The sequence below is a fragment of the Molothrus ater genome, chromosome 3, assembly GCF_012460135.2.
Source record: "Molothrus ater isolate BHLD 08-10-18 breed brown headed cowbird chromosome 3, BPBGC_Mater_1.1, whole genome shotgun sequence".
Classification (NCBI taxonomy): Eukaryota; Metazoa; Chordata; class Aves; order Passeriformes; family Icteridae; genus Molothrus; species Molothrus ater.
The window spans coordinates 29,653,033-29,667,122 of record NC_050480.2 but is presented as its reverse complement, the minus strand read 5'-3'; the positions used below and the strand labels follow the sequence as shown (position 1 = coordinate 29,667,122).

The 14,090-nt window shown below is 39.0% G+C and overlaps 1 protein-coding gene across 1 annotated transcript; it reads right to left on the bottom strand.

Annotated features, from left to right (window-relative positions):
- Positions 1-4,298: 4,298 nt before the first annotated feature.
- On the bottom strand, positions 4,299-13,498 carry LOC118685678 (potassium channel subfamily K member 16-like). The gene is made up of 5 exons (XM_036381326.1): positions 13,286-13,498; positions 8,971-9,085; positions 8,270-8,436; positions 5,747-5,912; positions 4,299-4,522 (listed from the first exon to the last, which is right to left on the bottom strand). Exons 1-5 carry the CDS (start codon positions 13,496-13,498, stop codon positions 4,299-4,301), a joined length of 885 nt encoding a protein of 294 aa, XP_036237219.1.
- Positions 13,499-14,090: the final 592 nt, after the last annotated feature.

Sequence of the window (14,090 nt, the reverse complement as noted above, 5' to 3'; positions counted from 1 at the left end):
GCCGCTTGTGCCTGAGCTGGAGCCAGCTCCGAATCACGCTCGCTCCCCCGATGGATGCTACCCAGTCCCTCTCCCAGTCCCAAATGCTTCCTTCTTCAGCTGGCACTACTTAGAGAGCAGTACGCTAGCACTCTGCATAAGTCTGCATTCCTCTTTCACGCAGCAGCTAGGCTAATTTAAAAGGCAGCAAGCAGGTGTTTGTGATAACAACCCTTTGATAGAAACAAGTGAAAATGTAGCAGCTTTTTTAGAGTCCTTTTATAATTTATGATTTTCCTGTGAAAGATGGGATTACTTTCATATAGGTAGTTTCTGAGAGCTATTTGATTAATTACTTTCTTGTGTAAGACAGCATCCAATGTTCCTTTCTGTTCTTTCACTGGTAGATAAAACAATCAAATCGTTTTGGGTGTATAAGGAGATTGTAATTTACCTATTTTGTTACATAATATGAGATAAAGGTGAATAAACCCAGCAAGTTTCTGCACAGGATGACTTTATACACTGTCAGAGGGTCATGTCTTCTCACTCTGCCCTGTGACTATTTTTGCCAGGGAAGTGTACATACAAGTGAGGCAGCCTCCAAAATTGTACTGCCCCCCTTGAAATGTTCTGGTAATGTGCTAATTCATGGTTTTCTGAGATGTGCTTTAAACTGATTAGCATAAACACATAATTTCACTGGCAAGATGCAAAAATTAATATGCAAAGTCTAGACCAATTCCAGTGTAACGGTGTCATCCGGAGCACAGTCTTAGAAAAAAAATAATAATGCTGATTACTTCTCAGTCTTAATTCTGCCTTTTCAGGATATTAATTACTCAGTGATATTTAAAGACAAAATTGGAATTATATATATATATATAAAAAGAAAACCCTTTATAAAGATATACATAAGTGAGAAAAATGAAAGGATACTATAAAGTCTATATTTACTCATCACATTTAAGATCAGGAAATAGATACATCTGAGCTACATTTTGACATTTTAGCTGTATTTAAGCCCAGATAGTTTGTACAAAGCACTGAGTATAACTATGTTGAAACATTAAGGACTAAACATATAGAATTTAATGTTTATGCTAAAAATATGTAAACCTAATTACAGGTGAGACTTGGGGTTTTTGACTATGAGACATGCTGTGAAAACTCAGGATATCAGGGATGTGCTTGCTAGAAAGAATTTGGGAAGAAAGAAATCAAGTTTCACAACAAATCTTTACAGAATCACATAATAGTTACATGGCTGTTTCCTTGAGTATTCTCAGAAATGTGACTTGTCTATCAGTCTTCTATTTACATCTCCATAGAGAAAGACTCAAATCTTTGCCAATGATACTTTGGTGTTGTCTGGGAAGACAGCATGTATTTCAGAGGATGAAGAAGAGCTTGTTGAGTAGGCTAAAAGGGTAAGGTAAGCCTGGAAGGACATTTGCTTCTTGTCCTGCCCTGGGCTGCAGGTGGTAGCTGCTCAGGACAAAGTGCTTCTTTTCCACATCACAGATGAACACTGCCTGGGCCATTGCTTCTGCCACAGCCTGCAGAGCCACATTCAGAGGCTGCAAATGTGCTGTTTTCCATGTTCGGAGCTGAGCATGTGCGCTCTCCATTCTGGGCAGAAATATACCACTGGGAAAATGGGTTATCAGATGAAAAGAATCCATTTTGTGTGCTCCTCTGGCTATAGCAAGTTCCTGTGATTGTGCAGTTCTTTCACATTACTTTTCTTAGCTGGTCAGTTGACACTTGATGACTACATTTTTATCAGAGGAACACTACCAGAAAGCACTTGGTCTATCCATCAAAACCTGGGTCGGTACTCCCATTATGTACCTCAAAGTAACTTTTTTAATAGATGTGCATGCCATTTAGGAGCTTTTCAGAACCGTGAAAATTGACAAAATAAGCAATAGATTTCTATAGCTTATGTAGCACAGGAGAGGGCATCAGTATCCTTCTCATTTCTCTTCCAGCATGGCCATATGCTTGATTTAAGAGTAGCTTTCTGAGTCTTCTGTTGGGCAGCTGAAGAACTGCTGCAGCTACTGTCAGCTTTAGTAAGTGCAGCAGAAGCAAAAAATCCAGAAGGTAGTCTCCCATTTCCTGCTACTTTGCAAAATCAGTATCAGATATGGGAACAATTTTCTGGACTGCAGTAAAAACAATCCAAACTTTCTGCGGTCAGATGTCAAGTAAGGATAATTTTAAGAAACACTTTGCCAGTAAGTGCTTTCTATCACTGATAAACCTCTTTATCATTTTTTTTATAGTGTGGAGCATGGTGTAAACAGTAGATAGGATCACCTTTAGACTAGTGCATGTGTTGTGGCTTGATAAAGTACAGAAGGCATGGAAAAAGGCAAGGTGAAGAAAACAGGTTAGATATAGAAGTCAGCAGAACTTCAGTTTTGTCTTTTACATAAAGAGGCCAAAAGTGTCATGGTGTTAACACAAGGCAGGTACAGAGTACAGTGATGGTGAGGATGTTAAAAGGGCAAGTGCAAACATTGTGTCCAAAGAGCAGAAAATACTGAGACAAAGTTTCCTGTGAGATTTGCAAAAATATAAAAAGCCAGACAGAAGAGAGTTGGCTGCTCCCAGTGAAAGTCTACAGAGAAAGCCATTGCATAAATTTATGGGAATAGCTGAGGGCATAGAGGAAGATCAGTGCAAAAACCAAGGAGATAAAAATCTGTGAGGTAGGTAGTGGTAAGACATGAGGGAAATCTTGGATGGAATAAGCATTTGAATATTCATTTTTTAAAATTAGTTGAATAATCACCAGTTTATATGCCAGCATTTCAGATTTGAGTAGCCACACTGCACTATGCAGGAGTCAGCAACCAGCAAAGAAACATGGACCTTATCAGGTGTAAGAGCAAATATCTGCTGTGACCCTCCTCAGAAGTAAAAATCTAGCCCACAGAGTATGAAGGGAAAAATTAGCGACCCACACAAGTCTCTACATGTTTTATAGACACATCTCCAGAATGAAATATCAAAGCAGCTGCCGAAAGGTTGACATTTGATGTTCCTATAGTCAGTCAGACCTGTGCTATCCTGGGGCTAGTCTGCGTACCCAGCCATATTTAACTCATCCTTTACATTAAAGTTCCACTTACAAATGAGTTCAGAGGGATTAATTGATGGTTACTGTGAGATATAAACATACTGAATAAATAGCAGTGAGTATATAATTACAAGCACACCCATGGAACATGTCAGTGATGATTGATCATGGTACCCAAATGAATGGATAATTGTTTTATCAAGTTGCTGGAGTCTAATAGAGAGTATGACTAAAGAGCTGCATCTCAGTGGCAAGTCCCTTATTAGGTGCTTGTGTGTACTTTGGCTTTTCAGCTCCTTTGAGGGTGGCTGCTGCCTCTTTTGACTTAAAATAACTGGGATAAATTCAATCTCCCTGTTTTTGATGGGTCACACAATGGGCCTGACTGAGGATCAGATTTAATGCAAGAACCTATCATTGGCCTTATTTAGAGGTAAACATACAGCATCAATTCTCTATGGTGCATAATAGCTCTTCTATGACTGGCCCAAAGCAAATTCCAGGCTCTAATGATATTTGTGATCTGGCTAGAAATAAGGATGCCTCTTTGCTTTTAGATTTAGTTTAAAGTGCTGTTTTCAAGTGGCTGTGAAATGAATGTGATAAGGACCTGCTTTGAGGTGGCAGTTTGTCAGTCCAGGCAGCGCTGGACAGACACATAATTTCCTCACAATTAAAAGAGAAGCATTTTAGCCTAGAAAATGAAAGATGTTCATTTCAGACAATATAAACTGAATCTTAATTGAGTGGATATCAATAAGCAGGTGTTCATAACTGATGACATTCCTCTGTGGTTTTGTTTGTTTTCTGATGGGAAATGAAGAAAGATTTCTGTACCTGACTTTTTCCACTTGAGATTCTTGGTGAAATGACTTCTTATTGAAGCTGGGAGGCAGTCACTCTGGATTTTTTGAACATGAGTGACCATAAGAACTGAATCCCACTAGAGAAAGAGAAAGGATAATAACTGATTACTTCAGGGGAAGTTGCCTTAGAATGAGAAGTGTAAAATGAATCCTGGGGCAGTTTGGGTAACCATGACTGCTCCTTCCTTGGAGTTTTAACTGGCTGATGCCTACACAGGGTGTGGAAATTTCCATGTATCTGAACCATTTCCTCTTTAGAAAACAGTCCACAACCTGTGGTTTAGTCCTTTATCCACAGGGGTCACTTAGTGTGAGATACAGATGGAAGATGCAGTTTCAAGCCTGCTTTCTTTGTACCTTACTCAGCTAGGGATATGGATCCTAGGCTGCTCAGGCTCATCTTCCAGTTTGGTGGTGTCTCCTTCTGCCAAGCTTAAGTCAGACTTGTGCCACTTTAGCTGAAGGTATCTTTCCATCAAGTCAGCTCCCACGTTGAATACAAGAGCCAGCCAGGCCAAGCCAAAAACAATCCATATCGCAGTTAGGCTCCTGTACACAGGGATATAGTGCTTGTTGGGGTTCGTGCCTGAAAAATCCAGGAAAATTTGCATATTTATCTTGGCAGCTTTGGTCTGCTAAATACACCCCCTCCACTCTTTGCAAAAGTGTATATGTTAATGAGTTTGTGTGATCCATCAGCAGATGGATATTTTTTTTCATGCCAACTCTCAGGTTAAGCTTAGCACAGTTATCATGAAATCCCTGAAGCTGAGACTATATAATAAAAATAGCCATATCTAATATTAATTAGAGATGCTCAAAGTCAATGGTTCCTAGCCAACAACAAAGGAAAAAAATTGGAAATTAAATGTTGAATCCATATTAACTGTATGTTACTCAAGAGGCACACAGGGGATCTCAGATGATTTAGACAGCTACAATTTAGTGAATAAGTGATTGCTTTTTGGAGAGTAATATTACCTCAGTACTGGGATTCACAATCACTTGGGTAATATGGTAAATGTAGCCATTTTAATTAAGTGGTTACAAGAATCTTAATCCCTGGTTTGATATTTCCACAGCATGGGCAATCAGTGCAGCTGATAGAGTCATGAAACTCCACAGTGCGAGATTCAGCATGGGATTCTTTTTTATCTCCTTTTGGGAAATAGTAATGACCTCTAGGAGATGAGAACTAGTACTTGTGAATAAGAAACCCTAGTGATTTTAACAAATAAATACATTAGACATAATCTGTTAAGATTATGCATTTGTTCAGATAAGTGTGTGGAAAAATGTATCTCATGTGTCTTTACCATTATGTTCTCAATCTAGAGGTCTAAAGGCTATGTAATGTCAGTGGGTTTGTTTTCTTTCAGAGGCATCCTGTGGTTATCAGTAATCTTCTCTCCGTTTTAAGTACTGATTATTTAATATTTGATATGATTTGTTGTTGGGAATGGTAGGCACTTGCTAAAACAAAACAGTGTTAGGAGAGTGTGGTTCAAAGGCTTAATACTGAAAAAGGAATTTTATTTATATTCCACCTTTCACTCTTGATAACATTTGTACCAGCCACTGTTGAATGAGTGTTCAGTGGCACATGTGAAATAAGTCAGGTGACTCTTAGGTTGGCTGTCAAGAGAAAAATGCTCCTGTCCTTTAATATATTAGCTCATTGTTACCAGTCTGGCTGAGCTCACTCTTTACCAGATCTATAGTGGAATGGATATCTATGCTCCCTGTATTTCGTTTTATACTAGAGTTATGAATTTCAACAAAGCTCAACCCAGTTCATGCTCTTTTTTACCTACTACATAGTCCCCAAATCCAATTGTGCTCAGGGTGATGAAGGTGAAGTAAAAGCCTTCTCCATAGCTCCAACCTTCTACATAACTGAAGACTAATGGTGGGAACACCAGGAAAAGTAAGGTCCCAGTGGTTAGGAAGATGGCCACTGCCAGTGTTTGAACCACCTGAAAGAGAAGAGGAAAATGGCAGCTAAAGAGCATAGATAGGTGTCTTGTCAAAATTGCTATGTCTGTTTGTACTCTCGAATCACAAACCCACCCCACCTGGGAGAGATGGCAAGAAAAAGGATAAGCCAATGCTTCCATGTACTGCAGGCTGAGCTTACTGCTTACTCTGCATATAGATATTGTACCTAAGCATGAAAAAAAAATCTTAAAATTAGGGAAAAAAAGAGGGATTTTTAAAAAGCTTTTTGCAATGAGCTTTCAAGAATGCTCCAGTCATATTTTCAGATTTACTATGACAGCCATTGTAGTGAAATACTCATTTTACAATTTAAATTCAAGTAGAGATGCTCTTGTAGTCAACTAGCTATTGTCTTTGAGGAAAATCACCACATACTGCATAAGTCATGAAGCAAAGATGGGCAAGAACAAATTAGGGCTCTTTTCACTATGACTGCTTCCAAAGATTTATAAAGTGGCTGGCAAGAGCTCAGCCAAAAATATATTTGGATGAAACCTAAGTGAAGTCAGTTTGCTTGCTTTCATTTTTAACTTAGAAGTGCTCAGAGCAGAAGTGGTTTGTGTTAGCACAGGGCAGATCTGTGTCTCTCACGACAAACATCTGCCTTCAGGGAGGTAAGTTACAGTATATGTGGCTGTGGGAGATAGGTACAAAGAATGGTCAGTGGATGGGTCCTGAAGGGATTTTAGGAGTTTACAAGTGATGATCAGGAACTTATGGGTTTCCAGGGAGCACATTCTGGTGAACTTTTGACTAATGATGTGTGGGCTGATGCAAACTCATTGCAATTATTTAAAAATGCCCTCAAGGGCAATCAAACCAGAGAATGATTTTCTATTAATGAGCCTATTGTGACTGGAGGAAAAGCCAAACCACTGCTTATAAAGTGGAAGGTCCAGATACCATGTTTTAATTTCTCTCTCTGAATTATCTCACATAAAAAATGCTCTGAGCTTGAGAAACATGGCTTGAGATGACTGGGTGACTTTGACAAGTCACTTCTATATTATGTGTCATGTCTCTCTAGCTGTTTAATAATATTTGCCTCATTTGCAGAGCAGTTCGAGAATTACTGATTGACATGATTATAGTGATATATAATTCAGTTGTTCTGATTTCATTCCAGTACTGTAATAGAGTTTAATTACATAATAAAATTTGCATTAAAATGTATACTGAAATGAACAATTTTACTTTTTAACCTGCCTTTTAAGAACTTTCTTGTATAAACCTGTAATTTTGGGAACATTAAGTCATGGAAAATGAAGAACAGATTGCAATTAATTTCCCAGACCATGAAAAAATTCTATTTATAAGGAGATAAACCAACTTCCTTGAATAAACTTTTCAGAGCAAACAAGCAGATACAGCTCCAAATCTTTGTCTGATTATAGGAGTTCTGTCAGAAATGTCAACTCAGGAGTGAAAAGGGGGGAAAAAAAGTCACATCCCTGAGCTGCTATCAGAAATTTAGGGAAAGATGCAGCTATACTAGCATGAAAATCCTGCTGGTGGTAGAGCTGCATGTGTTTGGGGAACAGGCAGAAGTTATGCAGCTAAAGAATTTCTTGCTTATATAATCCAAGTCTGCATTTGACAGTACCTTTATAGCTTTCCCATTGTAGATAAAGAATGCTGTGACCTAAGAGAATTTACAAATGTAAAAGAAAAAACTTGTGCCAGAACTTTGAAATGTTTCAACATATCTCACATATCTAATCTCCCTTTTCCCTAACTGAAGGGGTTAATTCATTGAACCTTTTCTCAGAAACATGCACCAACTTTGTAATAAATGACCTTCATGTATTTTCCCTTATCAGTGATTTTCTTATTGAAAAATGTCTGGACTAGTTCAACAACTCACCAATAAACTGTAAGTAAGGAGGATTATTTGCGTTTTAAGAAAAGAAAAGGAAGGAAGTGCTCAGTTGCTGGCACAAACAGGAAAGTTAATTCCAGCCAGATCATTAGGCCAATAAAAATAAGTTGCCTTTGCACAGTGTAGAGCTAAACTCTGGATAGATGCTGGCACAGGCTGGAGAATAAGAGCTTGATTTGGCAATGTGTGTGCATGCATGTATTCTGCCAAGGTCACCAGGTCTATGGTTTTGCTGAGTAAGGTTTTAGAAAGGCAAACCTAGGGCCCCTCAAGCAAAAGCCTATAACTTCAAAGCTATCGTAGGTAGATTAAGTGTATCAAGTTTCTGATAGAGAGGGCTATGTAACTGCTGTGGTTCACAAAGGAAACCTAAGCTAGCAGCAGCAGCAGCTATCTGAGAAAGGAACTTTAACTAGTTTTAAAATAGTGAAATCAAATGGTAAATTGACACAGTACCTGGGCACGCCCTGGCTTTTGCACCCATCTTTCCAGGGTAAGCAGATGAGCATTGAGAGCTTTTCCCAGCTGATTGAGGAAGGCCAGGTTGAGGGGCACTCCAAATAAGGCATAAAACACACAGAAGATCTGCCCTGCCACTGTGCTGGGGGACAGGTTGCCATAACCTGGAAAAAAAGAAGAAAACAGCTACATGAAAAGGCTCTACAGGCAAGCTGCAGGCATCATGGAATGTTCATAAGCTTGGAACCTCAACTACATTAATCTTCAGGAACCTGTGGATCTAGGATTTTCTGCAATTAAATCTGTCTGCAAATTGCCATTGCTTATGATGAAGCCTTTTGTGTTCACTACTACTAGCTGAAAATGAAACATGAAAAGTATTACTCTTCCAGGTACTATTGTAACTTTCTGTAGGTCTCTGATTTTGTGGTGAGTGTGACTCAGTGTTTCAAAGCAACCCAAAGATATGTCCATGTACAAAATGATCTTGCATGTACCAAGTAGGCACTCAGCTTTTTTTGGAATATAAAATGCTGTATAGAGAAAAATAACAGGTATAATTGGAAACCAATAGAAAACCATAACCCACAGTCGCTGATTGTCCTGCAGGTGTATTCTGTCCATTAATTACACATTTCTGGGGGCTTTACAGGACAGTTGGAGGAAACACCAGTTTTTAAGGAAAGAGAGTACCTCACCTATAGTGGTGACAACAGTTCCTGCAAAAAAGAAGGAGTTGCTGAAGTCCCAGTTACTGGGATTTGTAGAGTTTCCTTCTGGGTTGACCCCTTTTTCCCATGCTTCCATAAGGACCTGAAGCGGAAAAGGTCAAAGGAGCAAAGATGAGGAAGAATGTCAGAAGTAGAGATAAGTAAATACTGTTTTCCATCTTGAGCAAGCGGAGTGATAAACAGTGTAGATAACAGGATAGACTTGGACTAAAAAGAACTTCTGCTGACATGGCAAAACTTGGAAATAGAGCTGGTCAGGAACTTGAACTCTTGCTACGGGAGAACAGGTCATTAAAGTCTGATAGGTTCCCCAGCTAGATGAAATCTAAGGGGAAGGGGGTGGACGATTCCCCAAAGTGATCAAACTGGGAAAAAAATTAAAGTTGTGCCACAAAAAAGAATGTGGTTGTGCTCTTCTCTCCTTCTGTAATCTAGTCATCTCATTCAAGTTTTTAATTTAGGCATATATAAATGTATAGTTGTGTCTGTGGGCAGGGGCATGAGGAACATGCTCATTTCTGTTTCCTCCATGTAAGTACTTGTAAGGATGAATTACTATTTTTGGCTATGACTTCCATATAATTTTCAGTGAATGTGAGGCTCCTCCTAGTCTGAAAGATTAACTAATAAAATATTCTCTGCTATTCCAGACAGCTCTTACCAGACCAACACTACAGTGTGCCAAAAATTAGTGTTCCTACATTAAATATCCTGTCAACTTCCTTAATAAACATTGTGTCCTTTTGCTGTCCCCAAGGATTTGTCTGTGGGAGATGGGTTTCCCTCTGCTCAGTGGCTGGGGTGTTAAGAATCCCCTTGTTTGTCACACACCTTACAAAGGATAAGTCACAGCCTTTGTAATTTTGCAAAATGCCTGAGGAATTACTTGTTCATCTCTTCAAAAGACTTTGAATGATGCAAGACATGAACAGGAGTCAATAGCAACCCCAGCTTTAGCTGGTTCCAGGAGTATGAGACCGAAGAAGATACTCTTTCTTGATTCAAATGTTAGCCACTCCCAGAAAGATTGCTTTTCTAGTGAACATAACTACTACAAGGTATCTGATTTTGGACAGGTTCTGCAATATTAGCTGATTTGTATTGATGGACTGAGTATCCTATGTATAGTAGATAATTTGATTACTTCAGTAAAAAATCCTATAGCATTGATCAAATTTATCAGAGGGCAGCTGGACATCATCATGTGTGACCTCATGATTGAAGTGTCAGCAGAGCTTATTTTCAATATGACAAAGAATTTTGCATTTTCCATTAAAAGCCTTTTCTTAGAATGAGAAGGATTCAACATGTCAGATATTCTAGAGTTACTTACTTAATTTACTGCTTAGAAGTAACACACAGAAACTACTGAGGTGTGAGTATTTTGAAATAATCACAGGTTTAATTTATTCCTGTAAGGAACACTTGACAGTTCTATGCATTTCAATGCACAAGAGTTCACAGGAGTTACATTCACATCATGAGAGCCAACACAGAAGAGTAAGGCAACTTTAAATGTTGAAGCTTTCAGACACAGTCTGACAAGGCCAGATTTGTTGGTGTAATTGATGCTGTTAAATACAATCCCGTGAAAGAACCCCATGAATGAAATGGCATCCCAGTGCCCAACAGACAGGCTCCTGTGGGACAGTTATAATGGCTCCAGGCTCCTTTCACCTACAGCTCAGGTAAGGGTTATGGCAGCTGCTGAATAGTTGTGAACATTAGCTGGTGTCTTTGGGAGAGAAGTCGTCAGTATGTAAAAGCAATGTGCTGTAATTTACATTAAAAATATGAAATCTACATTAAGCTATAGTAGGGTGTGGGGAGAATAAAAACTGCCTGCTGTTTCTGCTCCTGTCCCCCTGCCAATGCACATTGCAGCCAACTGTGGTCATGGAAAAGGATTTTGTCCTTTTGGTCTGTATTTATGTCACTTTGAGACTTTGAAAAAGTATGGACATGATCAAAACATGGACTCCTTACTCAATCCATCTGTTTTTCAGTTATGCTGTCAGACTGGCATAATTTCCTGACCAAAGTATGCCTACCAGAGATGCATTAGATAAAAGAATTTGGATTTGCACTTTCCCAAAGCTCCAGGCTGCTCATGTTAGGAGCTGCACCTCAGAATCATCCCCCAGCTAGGCAGTTTTAGCTATGCAGAACCAATGCAGTCTATTGACATGGAATTATAAGAATTTGTTTCATGCACGATAGAGTCAAAAGTTGATGAATTATAAGTGGTAACTCATTATAAGTGAAAATAGATATGCTAAGAAAAATCTGTGTTGAATCTCACATTGTAGGATTTAGGTTTAAAGAATTAAGGCATTAAGACAAGACATTTTATACTTGTTAGCTGAATAGACTGAGTGTGGGGGCTGTGTCTCATTTCAGTCTAACTACTATGACTTTTCAGACTGGAAATTATGACATGATGAACAGGCCTCCTTAACCATATAGTTAAAACATGCAGAGACACAACTGCTTCCCTGCATTAGAGATTTTATATGGGAAGAATAGTGTTCTCTAATATTAGTAAGAGTTAGAAAAATTTGTTAACAGGTCTTTTGAGCAACATATGGGTCAGAGAGTACCTGCACTTACATATACCTTGAGGACTGCAAAGTCTCAGTACTCTGAAGCTTGGTGCATTGTAGATGATTTGGTGCCCTCAGCCGGTTTTGTCTGGAACAGCTTACAAGTGAAATTGTGTTTAATTCAGCAGAGACACAGCAGCAAAATGCAATTCTCTGAGTGGCACAGCAGCAAACCTAAGAAAAGTCCACGGAGTCAGAGAGAGAAGAATCTTGTATGTGTGATCTCCTCTAATGTTTTGAGGGTAGTGGAGATTTTAATAAACCTTTCAATCCAATAAAGTATCACAGTTAGGTTTAGAATGAGAATCAGGGTTTTCACCTCTGCAATCACTATCGGAGAGATAAGGGAAGGACAGGTAATATCACTAAGTCGTGAAGGTGAAAAAAATAGACATGTTTTTAGGCATGTAAGGTCTTGAAAGCTCTAGTCATTTTCTGGCACATGTCCAAGTTTTCACAAGTAATTTATCACAGTATTAGTAACCAGAACATTGGCTTTCTAGATGTAGAGGTTCAGGCACCTTTTCTACCATTTCTGATCTGAACTTCACTGTTTGCTTAAATTCATATATGAAGTCTGGGCTTTTTGTTGATCAAAATCTTATACCTTCATGGAAGTCCTCTGACTTGGGCAGTACAAATTGTTTTGAGTTTTTATCAGTTTTAATAACATGGTAGAAAGAGTTCAAACTGTTTAGGCACCCAACTTTGCAACTGGGTATGTTTTGAGCACAAAGAAACTCAAGGATTCAAGATTTCAAAGTTAAAGGATTTCTGTCCAGTTCATGCACTACTATTATGAGAATATATCTGTAATATATATTCAGGAAAAGTCTAAGTAATTTACCTCCAGCCAGTTTTGAGGAAAAGGTAAAAATGTAATTGAAGTTGTCATTAACTGACAACCCATATTGAACAAAAAGCCTTTTATCTCTTCTTATAAGCAATAGATAAGACAGCTTGTGATGGTTGACTTTATCTTTTATTTAGGCCTGGAAGTGCAGGACTGCCCTCAAAGGTAGTAGACAATTTCACAGAATCACTAGGTTGGAAGAGATGTCCAAGATCATTGAGTCCAACCCAGTCCCAACACCTCAACTAGACCATGGCACCATGTGTCACATCCAGTCTCTTTTTAAACACATCCAGAGAGGGTGACTCCAACACCTCCCTGGGCAAACCATTCCAATACTTTACCACCCTTTCTATAAAAACTTTTTCCTAATATCCAACCTATGTTTCCCTTGTGTGTCCTCTGGTTCTGTCAGTTGTTGCCTATACATTGTGGTTTTTAGCACAAAAGGGCAGAATTTGCACAGGTTTGGACTGAAGAACCTTGGAAGGGCAACCTACTTCTTTAGGTTTGATTCTCAGTTTTTGTTCCCATGCATAATTCCCAGTAATATTTAATGAGGGAGATGAGAACCATGAAGTTGAAATTATTGCAATGTAGCACAAGTGCGTCACTAGATGCACTTACATTTTGGGAGTTCATGATTGTGGAAAGAAACAAGTTCTGTAGATCAAGATACAGAAGTACATGAATGAGAAAGTTAGATATTTAATATCATGGACAGCTGATTGGTTTATATTATGCTAGGATACTTGGCTCCGATAGCATAATTTCTTCTAATGAAAATAATGCTTGAGCCAAAATAATGAGAACCCTTTCCTCTTACCTGTACAAACTGCTCCAGGGCTTGTCTGTCCAAGCATGTGTAATTCTGCAGGAACTTGAGCTTTTCCAGCTGGAACTGGTCCCGAAAATGTGTTTCTGCCTGCTTCTCCAGCAGCTGGAACACCATAGCACCCAGGAGGAGGTAAAAGAGGTACCCCAGTACCAGCAGTGGAGTCCAGCTGATCTGCCGGCTGTGCATGGTGAGGAGGGCCATGCTGCTGATCTGCCCTTGCCAGTCCCTGCTCACTACTTCATAGGTTACTGTTCCAAGATGTGACCTACCCAAAACACCAAGAATCACACACCCATGTTCCCAGTACTGCCCTGGAGAGTTTTTCAAAAAAACATCAGGGTATCAGGGCTTACAAAGTGAGACTAACAGAGAAATTTTATCCCTCCACATCTGTTCTCTATCCAAAATAAAGGGTGAACATTTATAGCTTAATAAGACTGTGAATCATAGTGTCTTTCTTCTATTAGCTTTTATCCAAAGATCTCAATCGAATGAATAAAGCCCTTTGAGGATGGTATTAGTTTCTAGTCTGGGAAGCTGAATCAAAACTGTGGTTATATGACTTACCCTAGGTCATATGAATATAGAACCACAGATAAACTCTTAAAATCTTGATAAGTAGAGCCTTATTCTAAACAGTAGACTTCTCTACAACAAAATGCTCTAAACTCTCTAATTACAGCAGACTCCCCAGAAAGAAAAGTATGGAGCTGAATAAATGGAAAAGTCAATAGCTGCTGTCTGTACCATACCAACATTGCTGGCACCAGTAAAACCAGCATGGTGAAGCTTA

Coding starts and splice junctions, on each gene's coding strand:
- LOC118685678 (XM_036381326.1), bottom strand. CDS start 13,498: ATGGCCCTCCTCACCATGCACAGCCGGCAGATCAGCTGGACTCCACTG. Junction 9,086..13,285: donor CCCTGGAGCAGTTTGTACAG/GTAAGAGGAAAG, acceptor TTTCCGCTTCAG/GTCCTTATGGAAGCATGGGA. Junction 5,913..8,269: donor AAAAGCCAGGGCGTGCCCAG/GTACTGTGTCAA, acceptor CTTCTCTTTCAG/GTGGTTCAAACACTGGCAGT.